Source organism: Salvelinus alpinus, chromosome 7 (assembly GCF_045679555.1).
Source record: "Salvelinus alpinus chromosome 7, SLU_Salpinus.1, whole genome shotgun sequence".
Lineage (NCBI taxonomy): Eukaryota > Metazoa > Chordata > Actinopteri > Salmoniformes > Salmonidae > Salvelinus > Salvelinus alpinus.
This window is the reverse complement of record NC_092092.1, coordinates 56,507,930-56,522,383: the sequence shown is the minus strand read 5'-3', so window position 1 is coordinate 56,522,383 and position 14,454 is coordinate 56,507,930. Positions and strand designations below refer to the sequence as shown.

Sequence of the window (14,454 nt, the reverse complement as noted above, 5' to 3'; positions counted from 1 at the left end):
GTGTGTGTGTGTGTGTGGTGTGTGTGTGTGGTGTGTGCCTGTGTGTGTGAGAGCCTCGGTGTGGAGCGTGTGCGTCAGTCTGAGTCAGATCGTTGCGTCAGTGCTGTTGCTGAGCGGAGCTCGCTCCAGGGGAAGAAACGGAGGAGAGAGGAGAGAGGAGGGAGGGAGGAGAGAGGAGGGAGGGATGAAGGGATGAAGGGATGATGATGAGAGTAGGTAGAAGGAGGAGGAGGAGGAGGAGGAGGTGAACTGGAAGTGACGACACAAAGAGATCCAACCGCTTTAAGTGCACTTTAATATAAATGCATTTGTTTGACAACCAAATACACTTTTCAGCAACACAAGAGAACACTGATCCACAATGTCCATTCTTCAATATATCATCATGTATATAGTCCATCTTAAACAATAGAAATGTCTCTGATATGTACAGACTGATGTATTCATACAAATGTACAAATGTGTACAAGCCTTCAAAAAAATTGCATGTGCATACATCCACAGACATAATGCATTATGCATTGAACATCAACAGTTTCTTATTTTTCAATTCAACACATACAATATAATACTTACACATATGTTAAACGTAGCATTTAATAGCTAGAACGTAGGAATCAATCCTTTACTTGACCGTAGACAACTCTACGTTAGCACGTCGACACCATGGGAATAGTACCATTCTCAACCCGTGTCGCTTAGGAGGAACTGAATATAAATAGTAACCCATCACACTATTTTCAGGTCATTTTTTAAAACAAAACTTCAATTTTTGTCTAACCCCTCTCAAAAAAGAAGAATCATATAGTCATTCACATAGCCGTATTGTGCCCCACAACACCATAGCTCAAGTAGAGCTACGATGTGACTGTCAGTCCATTGGTTCATGGACATAGAGAAAGAGTTCAGTTAGAGTTCAGAGTTCAGCAGGTCATGGCCATGTCAGGCACACAGGAGCCGCTATAAACTGCCAGCATTGCAAATATTGATGCTGCAAGAAAATCCAGCAGAGCTGCCCTTGAAGCCAAGCCCAAGAGAACGGTGACCTAAAGAACCCACATTCAGAGTCTAATGTACAATGTGCTGGTCCTGTACACAACAGAACCACACACAGTTGTTGAGTAACTTCCAGACGATTTCCATTCGGCAACACCTTCAGGTGAAGGCCAGAAACCTTTGTCACGCGTTCTTGCGTGTGGACATTCCAAGACCTATGTCTTCACAAGTTTTGTATTGTTTGTTTTTTTGCACACCATCACATTGATACACAAGTTTGTAATGGAGAAATAACACGAAGTCAAATGTTTTCAAATGTTCAGCCGCAAACTCAAAGCTCAAAGTATTAGGTTAGTTTGACTACAGTATTTGTATGTTTAGACGTGGCCTTTCAAGCTATAACAAGAGAGGAATACAATAAGGTCAGAGTAGAACTATGTGTCTCTCTGGAAACTGAATATTGCGGATGTGAGAGAGGGAATCTGGTCCCCTTTTGTCAGCTACTGTCAGTGGTTGTACCAGGTCAGTAGAGATTTTTGTAAACATAGACTTTCACCACATTTGTGATTTGAGTTTGCGTTGCTGCATTACAAGCAATAATGCTCTAAGTCATTTCTCTATTGAAATATCAAAGAAGGTATTCTCATTTTTTTTGTTCGCAACAGGTTTTTCACTACGAGTGAATACAAATGCGGTCTGGAAGTTAAACAGCGCTTTACAAGGTCAGAGATTTTGTTACGTCTCTGACTGATCAAATCTGAAGCTCATGTTACAGAAAAGCTGTGGCACCAAATGGACCCAAAACTCAGTCAGTCATGGGTACATTCGGTTGGTAAATATTGCACCATTATGTCAATGTTGAAATTAAATGCGAAATTGTTTGATAAAAAAAATATATAGAATACATGAATTAATAAATAAATGAACAAAAATATGAAGGCAATATTTGTTCTCAGTAGACATGTAGGAAATAAAGTCCTTTAGTAGTATACATTATGTATATATTTATACACTTAAATCATCTTTACTTTTCAGTAAAATAGCTCCACGAAATATGACAATATGCCATACTTAATGAAGTAAGTCACAGACTTATTTAGAACGGGGGAACACTTCCACTCCCATCTGAAAAACACAAGAGACAAAGAGGAAAGGCACATTAGTCTGGTATGTTCAGGGTTAACACATCTTAATCCATTTATCAAACAGAGAAAGACAGTAGAACAAGTTAACTGAATGATTCTCACCTTTGTGGAAGCACTGTGGGGGCTGGTGACACTGGAGTTGATACAACTCAGGTTGCTGCCCCAAGCCGGGGGCGATCGAGGCACCTGCCCCAAACATGGGTTCCAGGGCGGCCAGCTCCTCCAGGAGGGACTGGGCGCAAGGCACGGCGGGCGTGTTGGGGGCGACGGGCGTGGAGGGGGCGGAGGTGGGGGAGGCAGTGAGCCGCAGGGGAGGGGATGCTGGGATGGAGGAACAGGAAGACAGAGGTGATGACGCCACCTCGATCTCCATAGGCTCCTCCCCCAGCCCCTCCCATTCTGCCATCGCCCCGGCCTCGCCGGCCAATGTCGCCCCGCACCTGGCCGTGGGGTAACAGTGCGCCGATTGGACGCTACAGAAGTGGCTGACCCCCTCAAAGTGGGAGGGTGAGTGCCAGCACACTGGGTTGGGGGGAGATGGTGGGGGGATGGAGGGGGAGAGGGGTGGAGGGGTGGAGAAGTCCTGGAGCAGGGCTTCTAAGATGCTCTCTTCAAACAGAGAGTCATCATCATCTTGGAATACGGGGAAGTCCAGGCCTCTCCACACTTTAACGGGGTAAAACTCTCCCAGCATGTGGATAGAGTCAACACCAGCGGTGGCTACGGATGGTGAGAGGGTCGGGGGGGGAGGGGAGGAGGAGGGGGACATGGAAGGAGGGGAGAGCTTGGATAAGAGAGGATCCAGGTAGAATCCCTCTGCTAAGGAGCTGATGTGCTGAGCTAAGAGGGAGATCTCTGCTCTCTCCTTATCCCTCTCTCTCTCCAGGGAGAAGAAAGAGAGACCAGGCTGTTTACCGGGGGAGGCCTCTGGGGTGAGGAGGCCCTCGAGGGGGTAGTGAAAGGGCCCTAAAGGGACATCTACATACAGGGGTCCCCGAACCTCAGGCAAGGTCATCACTGTGCAGTCCCCATCCCGAGGGCTGTCAGGGGTGGGGGGTAGCTTCTCATAAATAGAGCCACTGCAGGGATCGGCAGGGAAGAACAGGTCGGTGGAGGGGCCAGTGAGGCACAGGGAGGAGGGGGGAGCAGGGCTGGAGGCTGTGGTGGGTGGGGCGGAGGGGGAGAGCGAGGGAGCGATGGAGGTGGTGGCTGTAGCTGTGGTGGTGGAGGGAGGGGGTGTGGTGGTGCCTGTGGGGTCGAAGCTAAAGAGGGGCTCGCCGAACAGGAAGCTGCCCCCGCCCAGCTGGGGTGTGTAGGGGGGCGTACACACAAACTCTTTGGTCTGCTGCTCCTGGGAGGTGGGCACTGGGGGGAGTGGAAGGGGGAGGGCGGGCAGCGGGGGCTCGAGCTGGAAGGAGGGGGGCAGGAGAATGTTCTGAGTGAGGAAGTCCAGGTCTGCTACCGTGGCAACGGTAACTGGGGTGGGGGAGGAGGCAGCAGAGCGGCTTTGGACAGGGGCAGGCATCTGCTGCTGCTGGAAGAAGCTCTCCTCCTCAATAGAGGAAATACTAGAGCGAGGGTCGCCCTCCACCTGCATGGGCTCAGTGGTGGCGCCCCCTGTCTCGTCTGAGGAGCCCACACTGCTGGACACAGTCATGCTGAAGTCAAAGGACTGGGCTGAGAGGCCACTGCTGCCTGGGGTGAAGACTTGGTCTGGGCTGGACAGGCTCAGGCTGTCCTGGCGGGAGGTACTGGTACTCAGTACCAGGGTCAGCTGGGTCTGCTCTGTGCTCAGCTGCTGTCTCACTGACCACGCCTCCGCCTCACTGAGAGAGAAACAGAAAGAGAAAAATATGGAAATGGTTAGTAAGATTCTCTTGTGCTCTTTGCAATCTCCTTTATATCTATTGAAAATGTGTTATGATGATCTGTCATAGGGTAGAGGTAGTACCTGATGATGTAGTTGTTGCTGCTGATGGGGCTGTCTCCTGCCTCCAGCTGCAATACCATGTAGAGCCAGACCCAGGAGTGGTCTGCAGACTCCACCCGTACCACCATCTCAGATCTACCCTCTCCTCCCTCTCTCACTGTGGGGGAACAAAGAGAGAACATCGACATCAGACATTGTTCTACAACTGATCACGTCACAGAACTTTAATGGTGGGTTTGTAGTGAAGTTTTCTCCATGTAATGGTGGATGCAGTATAATTGAGTTCACATTTGTGTTGGTGCGTCTGTGTGTGATTGTTGAGTGGTGAACTGAATTGGTACTTACACAGGCTGCAGTGCTGAGCGGAGGCGTGTGACAGGTCCTGTGGGTGGAGGAGGCTGTACCAGGAGCGAGACCTCAGGGCTGACACATCAAGGCCAAGGTAAACACTGACACTACAGGGAAGATGGAGAGAAGACATGGTAAGTCTATGTCTTCAACATACTTCTAACTATAAAGCGTACACGTCATGCCATCACTCAGACGATCTAAAGCAACAGGTGGCATTGCCTGGTCAGTGGGTGTGACCTCACCTGTCCTGTGCATTCTGGAGCCTCATGTCTCGGCTGTGTTGAGACTGGAACGAGGCTAGGAAGAAGTTGTTCTCAGCAGCAGGAGGGATCAGAGCTGGAACTTGGTCCCCCCCAGGACCAGAGCGGGTGGGGACGGCCTCCAGAGGGGAACAGAAGCACATCCAGACGGGATTGGATGTCCAGTAGGAGCTAGGGGTGGTAGAAGAGGAGGGTGGGAAAGGGCAGCGCGCCCGGACCAGAACCAGCTTGTTCCCAGCACTCTGCCTGCGCACCGACTTGGAAGTGTTGAAATGACAACGGAATAGACGATCTGAGAGAAAGAAGAGGAAAGAAGAAATTGTGAATATCAGAAATGATCTGAGTGATATAAATACGAGCCATTTGTGACACGTTTCTGTACCATTGGAAATATGGAGGCGCATCTTACCTGTGTCAGGTGATGTAGGAGGGGCTAGGTTGGTCCTCATGATGAAGTGGTCAGTAGGGTCAATGATATCATACACACTGTCACCCTGGGCAACCAGATCCACCTGAAACATCGAGCAAAAGTCGTTTTTATTTAGCATATTCATGAAATCCCTGAGACAAAATCTAAATTACAGCTAATTTACTAGTTTGCTATTTAGACATGATATGGTCTCCCGTGAACTCACCATGGAGTGGCCGAGGTGCTCGGAGACGCTGTCTGACAGGTAGAGCAGCTTGCCTTCCCCAGTCAGCAAGAGCAGGAACCCTGGTAGCTCCTGCACCAGCTCTGACAGCTCGTGGAAAGACAGGAACCTCGCGCTTTCCTCGAGACTGCCAGCGGATCCCGATTCTAAAAACAAAAGATGATGGGAAATGTTTTTTTAATTATGTTTTTGTTTAGCTAATGGGTGTCATCATACCACAAAGGTAACGTTTATGCTCCCTGCAATAGCTATAGAACGGCCGCATTAGATTTCAGTGCCATGGACAGCGGTAGAAGCGTTTCAGCACTAGATAGCGACACTCGGCTCTAAAATAGTTTTTCACGCCAGAAGCTCAAACAAAGCACGATAATATTTCCTTATATGTATTCCTAAACAACATAATTCACATGTAGACATGAAATTCATCAACTGTTTCTTTCGACAAGAAATATGGCACCTGTTGATTCAAGCGGAAAGCCAAAGGTAGCATGCAACTAGCTCAGACGGATGGAAGCAACAGTTTGTCAATATGTTTAATTCACAAGCATTTCTTAGTTATGAATCAACAGGTTATGGGTTATACACTGAGTGTATTTGAACTTGTCTGTTATAAGCTAAATCGCGCTTACCTTGAGAGAAGAAGACCGATTTTCTGGTGTACATGCTGGCAAGGGACATGATATGTAGGTACGAGAGCCGTGCCTTTTCCGCATCAGATATGGGAAGCAAGTCCTTCAGGTTCCGAATCTCCGCGTTGATTTGGTCCCTTCGAGCCTTCGACGCGCCCTTCGTTGATCGATACATTGTAGCCTGTTACAGTGGTTGACTAAATTCCCTGGACTTGAAGGTGAAACTCAACGGAATATTGACCGTTGCGTCAGATGAGGTCTGAGTCTCTTTCTCCCAAGATGAGGTGTCAGAGAAAGGCTAGTAGTAATAACCTTGTCGTTTTACTATTGGAATTTCATCTCAGCTTGTTCCAGAGTAAGGCTTCAGACCTTCTCCTATCCGTTCTTTTTTCCTCTTCGGTTCCGCCACAGCGTCCAGTAAGGTTGCTGGCTAGCCGCTGGATGGCTTTCCACCGGTTCAGAGTGTGAGTGATTCGGCGGCTGTAGTAGCCGTCTCTCGCCCAGATATCCGGATCCCGTAAATCTGGTGGAGGGACTCTGCTCTCGAGTAAGTTATATAGGCTGGGATTCCGGTGACGAAGGGGGGCTCCCAACGCGCCAACACCGACGTTGTAGGAAGAGGGGGGCTAGAGAGAAGGGGGGCCGAGGGAGATTCAATGTTAGCAATGGTGAAATTCTCTCCCTCTGCCCGCTCCCCCTACTGCTCCTACCCTCTCCTTTTGGTGACTCTTTTCTGACGTCAGCTCTTCCCTCTACTCAATGATGACGTTGGCTTGATATCGGGAGCTCCGGGGACGCAAAAAGCCCGATTTGGACAAAACCGAGGAATGGGCGGAGACAAACGTAAAACGTAGACGGAGTCACCGGACCCCGGTGTAAGGGAGGGGGGAGAGAGAGAGGGGGGTGAAACTGAGAAGATTTGTTTTTATGTTTGGCACCCGAGGAACGGTTGATCCTCTCTGAAAATGTATCATTCTTAATATAGTGTAGGCTAGGTTATCAGTAGCCTAAATGATGCAAATGCATCTATGCCTCGCCAGACTAGCTCATAATATGTTTAATGTTATGATTATGAACGATGCGATGCCTTCTTTAAAACCGTCCACCGTCGACCTCTAGGGTAACGCATGCAGATGCATGCCAAGGTTATATATTAACAATATTCCAGCAAAAAGTTATTCTAGGGGAGAAACGCGGGACAGTGGGGCAGTGTTACATCACCAAATTCAGTCTCTTTTTATGAATGGAATCCACCATTCTGACTGAAATTCATTTGTCAGGCAGCGCAGTGCCTCCGGGGCTAACGCGCAAAGGAAGAGGAGAGACAGCCTAATCGCGCTGTATAGCCTATATGTTACATAAACTGCAACATCCTTCCTTATAAGGTCATTTGAGCGGAATATAGCTAAGGGTGATGCTGAGCTATGTCTAGTCTATGCATCGAAACCTGGCTGATTCTTCTGGTTGAAAACCTTAGGCGTGGATTGCATCCAAACGGGGAATTATTTGGGAAAGCCTTGTAACCATTTTCACAGGTTATAGTTGCATCTTATTTATAAGCACCCGTGTTAATATTTAGCAAATTGTGTTTTTTTTTCGCTTTGTCGAAAAACATAGATCCAAACAACATGATTATACCCCAACCCTTTCTCTATGGGCTGAACAGATAAGACCAGTTTGTTCTTGCCCAAAATACATCCTCTTCAATCAAACTATCATATAAAACGTTGCCTAAATTCTTTGAAGGCTTGGGGGTGGAGGCTTTGCAGCAGTCATTCGTATCTACATCTACCACTGATGTGTAAAAACCTGTGAGAAGACAGTCGGATCCAGTGAATTGTGGAAGCTCAATTTGAGATGAAATGTGATGTTTTGTGAAATTATTTGAAAGGAACTATATGAAAGTATGTTGCAACAATTATGTCGTGGTGTTCTTACTGCGTGTTAAAGTTTAGTATATAATCAATGTGATATTTGAAGCATACAAACTGTTTTGTAGAATTTTATATATTTTATAGGATACTCAAAGTATATTGGCCTAAACACACACACACACACACACACACACACACACACACACAAACACCACACCTGTTGCAAACAGAGCACGAGCACAGAGATGAATCTCCTCGTTTCTATAAATAGCTCTCACCCGTAACTGACACATGCACTCAGTGGCGCACCCCCGCTTCTATCTCCAATTGTCCCTATTTTTAGACAGATGGGTTTTTTTAAGGCTCAAAATATATGTTGCATGTTCACAAACTTCGATTTCACTGACCTTCCCTTTCCCCGCAAATGCTTTATTTTAGAGCGGCCGCAATATATTTCAGCACCATGGACAGCTACATAGACGTTTCAGCTCTCGGTAGTGCTGCATCGCTCTCTAGGAGCGTTTATTACGCCTAAACATCAAACAAAACACCTGCATGTTCCTCTTTATGTATACCTAGACAATAATTGTCACATAGAGTGATGGCGTTCATCAAATGTTGCTTTCCGCAAATGCAGAAAGGTACAGTAACAATGGATAACGTGTTGAGACAGAGCAGTATAAACAGCTTCCCACATGACATACTGTACATGAACAATCAAATAGATCTGCATTAGCCTTCACCATTGGTCTGTCTTCTCTATTCATACTTTACTGACTGTTGACCTGTGTTATTGTTTTGTGGATAAAATTACAGACAGTTTCTGAATGAAGAGAGCTACAACCACTATGTTCAGCACTGGGTAGAGTGAAAAGGGCCTTTTCTCCCATGTAAGTTGTCAGGGAGGTACACTGTAAAAATTGACTGTAGAAATGACAGAAAATGAATGGCAAAAAAAGTTGCCAGAAAAAGTACTATAAAACAACAGTGATTTACTGTCAATTATAATTACAACATGTTGCTGTAGATGTACTACAATAACTTACTGTTTATAAATAACAACAATTTTCTGTATTATTACAGTACCTGTACACCTTTCTAATTACAATATATTATTGTGCTTATATTTTACAATAATTACTTGCATCGACGAAATGTACAGGATTTACTTGGCAACTCGAATTGCTGTTAAATTACTGTAATTTATCGGTTGTATGTGCTTTTACAGTAACATATGACATTTACAGATAAAATATGCCAACAGTACTGTAAACTTCTAAAACATTTGCATTACCAAAACAAGTAAACCAAATGTTATTAAGCATGGTTTAATGTAAAGGAAAAAAAGTGACAACACATTCTATAAGTTCCCATAGTACAACTTCACCGTTGCTCAGTAGGAAATGCCAATAAACTGTAGCCAAATGGGCTTCATCACAAACACTTCAATTACAAACCTACACCTTTCCCCTAGCACCATTTAAAAAGTGTATATCTGAAAATGATTAATCAGGACAGAATACAATTGTTAATCTTAATAGTCCTGGTATGACATAACTTCACAAAATCAAGGTTTTCCATAATAGCATTAGTTAGGATGGATGCAACAACCCCATCTACACAACTGAGAAGCATATTCCTTTACAAATGTATGTTTCAGCTTGTATGTGACATAACAAATAATGATAGTTTGTAACAAGGCAACAAAAAGTTTTCAAATGTATCAATCTTCAAAATAGATCAACGTCCCGAATAAATAGCATGTTTATAACTGTTCCAGCAGAGAAAGTGACAGAATTACAGATAAGAAAGGCACTGGTATACTGAATATATCTTAGCTTTTGAAATAAAAATAACCTTTCAGACACAGGTAACGCAAAAATCGCGATTTTTCCAAAAAAGAAAATTGCAATTTAAAAAGAAAATAACAAATCTATCTTGTTTCCTACTAAGAGGGGTAGTAGTCCTACTCTCAACAGGGTTTTGTGCAACATGTCTGCCTGGCCTTATCTTAGGAGGCAAATCATTACCTTCACTCCCAGGTTGAACCCCAGAGTATGTCATTTTGGGAATGGTAATTTGACTTTTTAATTATGTGAGATTATGGTTAGAAAAGATCTCAGTGGATATTTTGTCCTATTCCCAGATTTCCATTTATGCCCTTCCCAAAACGACATACTCAAGCTTTAATAAGGGTCATTGTGTTACCTGAAATCAGATCACATTTATGTTTCACAATTAGCTCTGTGCAATATTGCTATTGTAAGGCCCTGTCTAAAAATAATTACTCACGCAGAACGTCTTATTGGATACACTACCTTGAACAATCAGTCTTGGTGAGTCCGGCAGGTTGAATTGATCCCTCCACATCTGTGGCTGGGGCTGACACCTGAAAGATATAAAACAACAAATTCTATAACTTTCAATTCACATATTTTGAACATTTGGCACATCATCATTTTAAATTCTAATATACATAGAAAATGATTATCTTATGCATAAGATGCAGATGAATGTAAATCTCACATCGGCCTGTAGAAAGAATGCATCCGTCCTTTCTTTGAAATGGGCCGTCAGCAGGAGGACAACACAAGGCCAACTGCAGTCGCTCCACCCTTTTCAAACCTTGACAGGATGTGCCGAACCTCTTCATTTATTGGTTTGTAGCGGAAGTATTGAATGATAATCTTTCTTTTTTCTGCCATCGTGGCATCCATTTTTATCCAGGACTGAGACATCTGTCAGTAACTTGAAGTGGTTGTAGAGTTCCTTCTGCGTGAAAAGGTATGGCCACTTACTTCTCAGCTCAGCTATCTTAGTTGCTGGGCTAGCGTTGATGGCACAGCGCTGTAAGTAAAACGTTGCTTACATGAGCTGACGAGAGTTGTCCTCTGTCACCTCCTGCCGGCCGTTCTCTGGAATAAAGCTACTCCATTTCCTTACGCTTTGCCTTCGATGAGCCTAAGGGTGTTTTTCTCTTTCTTAGCCGTACCAGAGGATTATCACGATTCTTATGCTCAACGCGTGTTTTCGTCTGATTTAAGAGGGATCCATAGCCACTCCCAATTGTAGTGCCATCTTTCATTGTATCAGCGAAGCTTTTCGGTTACTGTTGTACCATCGTTTTGGCTATTGTATGGCAATGTGCTCTGGTCGGATTAGGCTCAATAACTCTCATTACATCTACTGTAATTCTCACCATCTCTCTTCGTTCTCCCGGGGTTGGCCGTGTGCCTCTGGCGATGGCTGATATCAGGTTCATGGACATTTTGCCCCAAAGGACAGTGAAGTTCTCCGGACAGATGTGCAGGTCTACAGTACTGGTCGTACTGGTTGTTGACCGGGTTGTGCTGGATGTGGAGGATGACTCTGAAGGGAAAGTGCTTGATGGCTCAAATGTTGATGTATCCTTGATGGCACCAGTTGTGTCACTCCTTGATGGCACCAGCTGTGTCACTCCTTGATGGCACCAGTTGTGTCACTCCTTGATGGCACCAGCTGGGTCACTCCTTGATGGCACCAGTTGTGTCACTCCTTGATGGCACCAGCTGTGTCACTCCTTGATGGCACCAGTTGTGTCACTCCTTGATGGCACCAGCTGTGTCACTCCTTGATGGCACCAGTTGTGTCACTCCTTGATGGCACCAGCTGTGTCACTCCTTGATGGCACTAGCTGTGTCACTCCTTGCCTGTCCTGGAAGTAAAATAAACTCAGCAAAAAAAGAAACGTCCCTTTTTCAGGACCCTGTCTTTCAAAGATAATTTGTAAAAATCCCAATAACTTCACAGATCTTCATTGTAAAGGGATTAAACACTGTTTCCCATACTTCTTCAATGAACCATAAACAATTAATGAACATGCACCTGTGGAACGGTCGTTAAGACACAATCAGCTTACAGACGGTACACAGTTAAGGTCACAGTTATGAAAACTTAGGACATTAAAGAGGTCTTTCTACTGACTCTGAAAAACACCAAAAGAAAGATGCCCAGGGTCCCTGCTCATCTGCGTTAACGTGCCTTAGGTATGCTGCAAGGAGGCATGAGGACTGCAGATGTGGCCAGGGCAATAAATTGCAATGTCCGTACTGTGAGACGTGTAAGACAGCGCTACAGGCAGACAGGACGGGCAGCTGATCGTCCTCGCAGTGGCAGACCACGTGTAACAACACCTGCACAGGATCGGTACATCCAAACATCACACCTGTGGGACAGGTACAGGATCAATCAATCCAATTTATTATCAAGCCCTTCTTACATCAGCTGATGTCACAAAGTGCTGTACAGAAACCCAGCCTAAAACCCCAAACAGCAAGAAATGCAGGTGTAGAAGCGCGGTAGCTCCTAAAAACTCCCTAGAAAGTCCGAAACCTAGGAAGAAACCTAGAGAGGAACCAGTGCCGGGTGGAGATTATAACAGAACATGGCCAACGAATATGTAGCGAGGGCCAGCCAACGAGAACATACAGGACGCAGTGGTGGGTAGGATATGGGGCTTTGGTGACAAAACGGATGGCACTGTGATAGACTACATCCGATTTTCTGAGTAGAGTGTTGGAGGCTATAATGACATCGCCGAAGTCAAGGATCGGTAGGATAGTCAGTTTTACGAGGGTATGTTTGTTAGCATGTGTGAAGGAGGCTTTGTTGCGAAATAGGAAGCCGATTCTAGATACAATTTTGGATTGGAGATGCTTAATGTGAGTCTGGAAGGAGAGTTTACAGTCTAACCAGACACCTAGGTATTTGTAGTTGTCCACATATTCTAAGTCAGAACTGTCCAGAGTAGTGATGCTTGTCGGACAGGACGGTGCGGGCAGCGATCGGTTGAAGAGCATGCATTTAGTTTTACTTGCATTTAAAAGCAGTTGGAGGCCACAGAAGGAGTGTTGTATGACATTGAAGCTTGTTCAGTGTCCAAAGAAGTGTCCAAAGAAGGGACAGATGTATACAGAATGGTGTCATCTGCGTAGAGGTAGATCAGAGAATCACAAACGGCAAGAGCGACATCTTGTGACCGTAGCGTACGTGTAGGTATGTACGGCAGGACCAAATCGGAAAGATAGGTAGGAGCAAGCCCATGTTATGCTTTGTAAGTTAGCAGTAAAACCTTGAAATCAGCCCTAGCCTTAACAGGAAGCCAGTGTAGAGAGTCTAGCACTGGAGTAATGTGATCAAATTTGATGGTTCTAGCCAAGATTCTAGCAGCCGTGTTTAGCTCTAACTAAAGATTATTTAGTGCTTTATCCGGGTAGCTGGAAAGTAGATCATTGCAGCAGTCTAATCTAAAAGGATGGCAACAACACCTGCCAGAGTTACACCAGGAACGCACAATCCCTCCATCAGTGCTCAGACTGTCCGCAATAGGCTGCGAGAGGCTGGACTGAGGGCTTGTAGGCCTGTTGTAAGGCAGGTCCTCGTCAGACATCACCGGCGACAACGTCGCCTATGGGCACAAACCCACCGTCACTGGATCAGACAGGACTGGCAAAAAGTGCTCTTCACTGACGAGTCACGGTTTTGTCTCACCAGGGGTGATGGTCAGATTCGCGTTTATCGTCGAAGGAATGAGCGTTACGCCGAGGCCTGTACTCTGGAGTGGGATCGATTTGGAGGTGGAGGGTCCGTCATGGTCTGGGGTGGTGTGTCACAGCATCATCGGACTGAGCTTGTTATCATTGCAGGCAATCTCAACGCTGTGCGTTACAGGGAAGACATCCTCCTCTCTCATGTGGTACCCTTCCTGCAGGCTCATCCTGACATGACCCTCCAGCATGACAATGCCACCAAGCATACTGCTCGTTCTGTGCGTGAATTCCTGCAAGACAGGAATGTCAGTGTTCTGCCATGGCCAGCGAAGAGCCCGGATCTCAATCCCATTGAGCACGTCTGGGACCTGTTGGATCGGAGGGTGAGGGCTATGGCCATTCCCCCTACAAATGTTCGGGAACTTGCAGGTGTCTTGGTGGAAGAGTGGGGTAACATCTCACGGCAAGAATTGGCAAATCTGGTGCAGTCCATGAGGAGGTGATGCACTGCAGTACTTAATACAGCTGGTGGCCACACCCGATACTGACTGTTACTTTTGATTTTGACACCCCCTTTTTTTCAGGGACACATTATTCAATTTCTGTTATTCACATGTCTGTGGAACTTGTTCAGTTTGTCTCAGTTGTTGAGTCTTGTTATGTTCATACAAACATTTACACATGTTAAGTTTGCTGAAAATAAACGCAGTTGACATTGAAAGGATGTTTCTTTTTTGCTGAGTTTAGTTGCTCAACTAATAAAATTCCAAACATTTCCTCTCAACTGTAAATTACTTGTAAATCTTTTAGCAAAATGTAATACCTTCAAATCTCCTTGCATTTAGCAGCTTCCGCCATAGTATTGGTTTCCAAGGGTCGAAAACCTTCCGGTAAATTTCTGGCATTTTTCCATGGTAAGTTAGGCCCTGGAATTTGGGTAAGTTTGCATAAATTCATCAAAAAGTTAGCTTTTAACAGTGAACCTTTTTTGTGGGATAAATATAAGGCAATTCTAGGTCTTGTGGTATATTTTGGTTAAACTATCCCCAATTCAATGGACTTGCAACTCTCTGCATGCACAGTGCATT

At 45.4% G+C, this 14,454-nt stretch overlaps 1 protein-coding gene across 1 annotated transcript; it reads right to left on the bottom strand.

The window, feature by feature from the left end:
- Positions 1–277: 277 nt before the first annotated feature.
- LOC139581271 (neuronal PAS domain-containing protein 4A-like) lies at positions 278–6,530 on the bottom strand. Its single transcript, XM_071410847.1, has 8 exons — positions 5,965–6,530; positions 5,318–5,481; positions 5,092–5,194; positions 4,665–4,974; positions 4,417–4,526; positions 4,093–4,228; positions 2,244–3,967; positions 278–2,121 (listed from the first exon to the last, which is right to left on the bottom strand). Exons 1-8 carry the CDS (start codon positions 6,137–6,139, stop codon positions 2,093–2,095), a joined length of 2,751 nt encoding a protein of 916 aa, XP_071266948.1. The 5' UTR covers positions 6,140–6,530; the 3' UTR covers positions 278–2,092.
- Between the last annotated feature and the right edge of the window lie 7,924 nt (positions 6,531–14,454).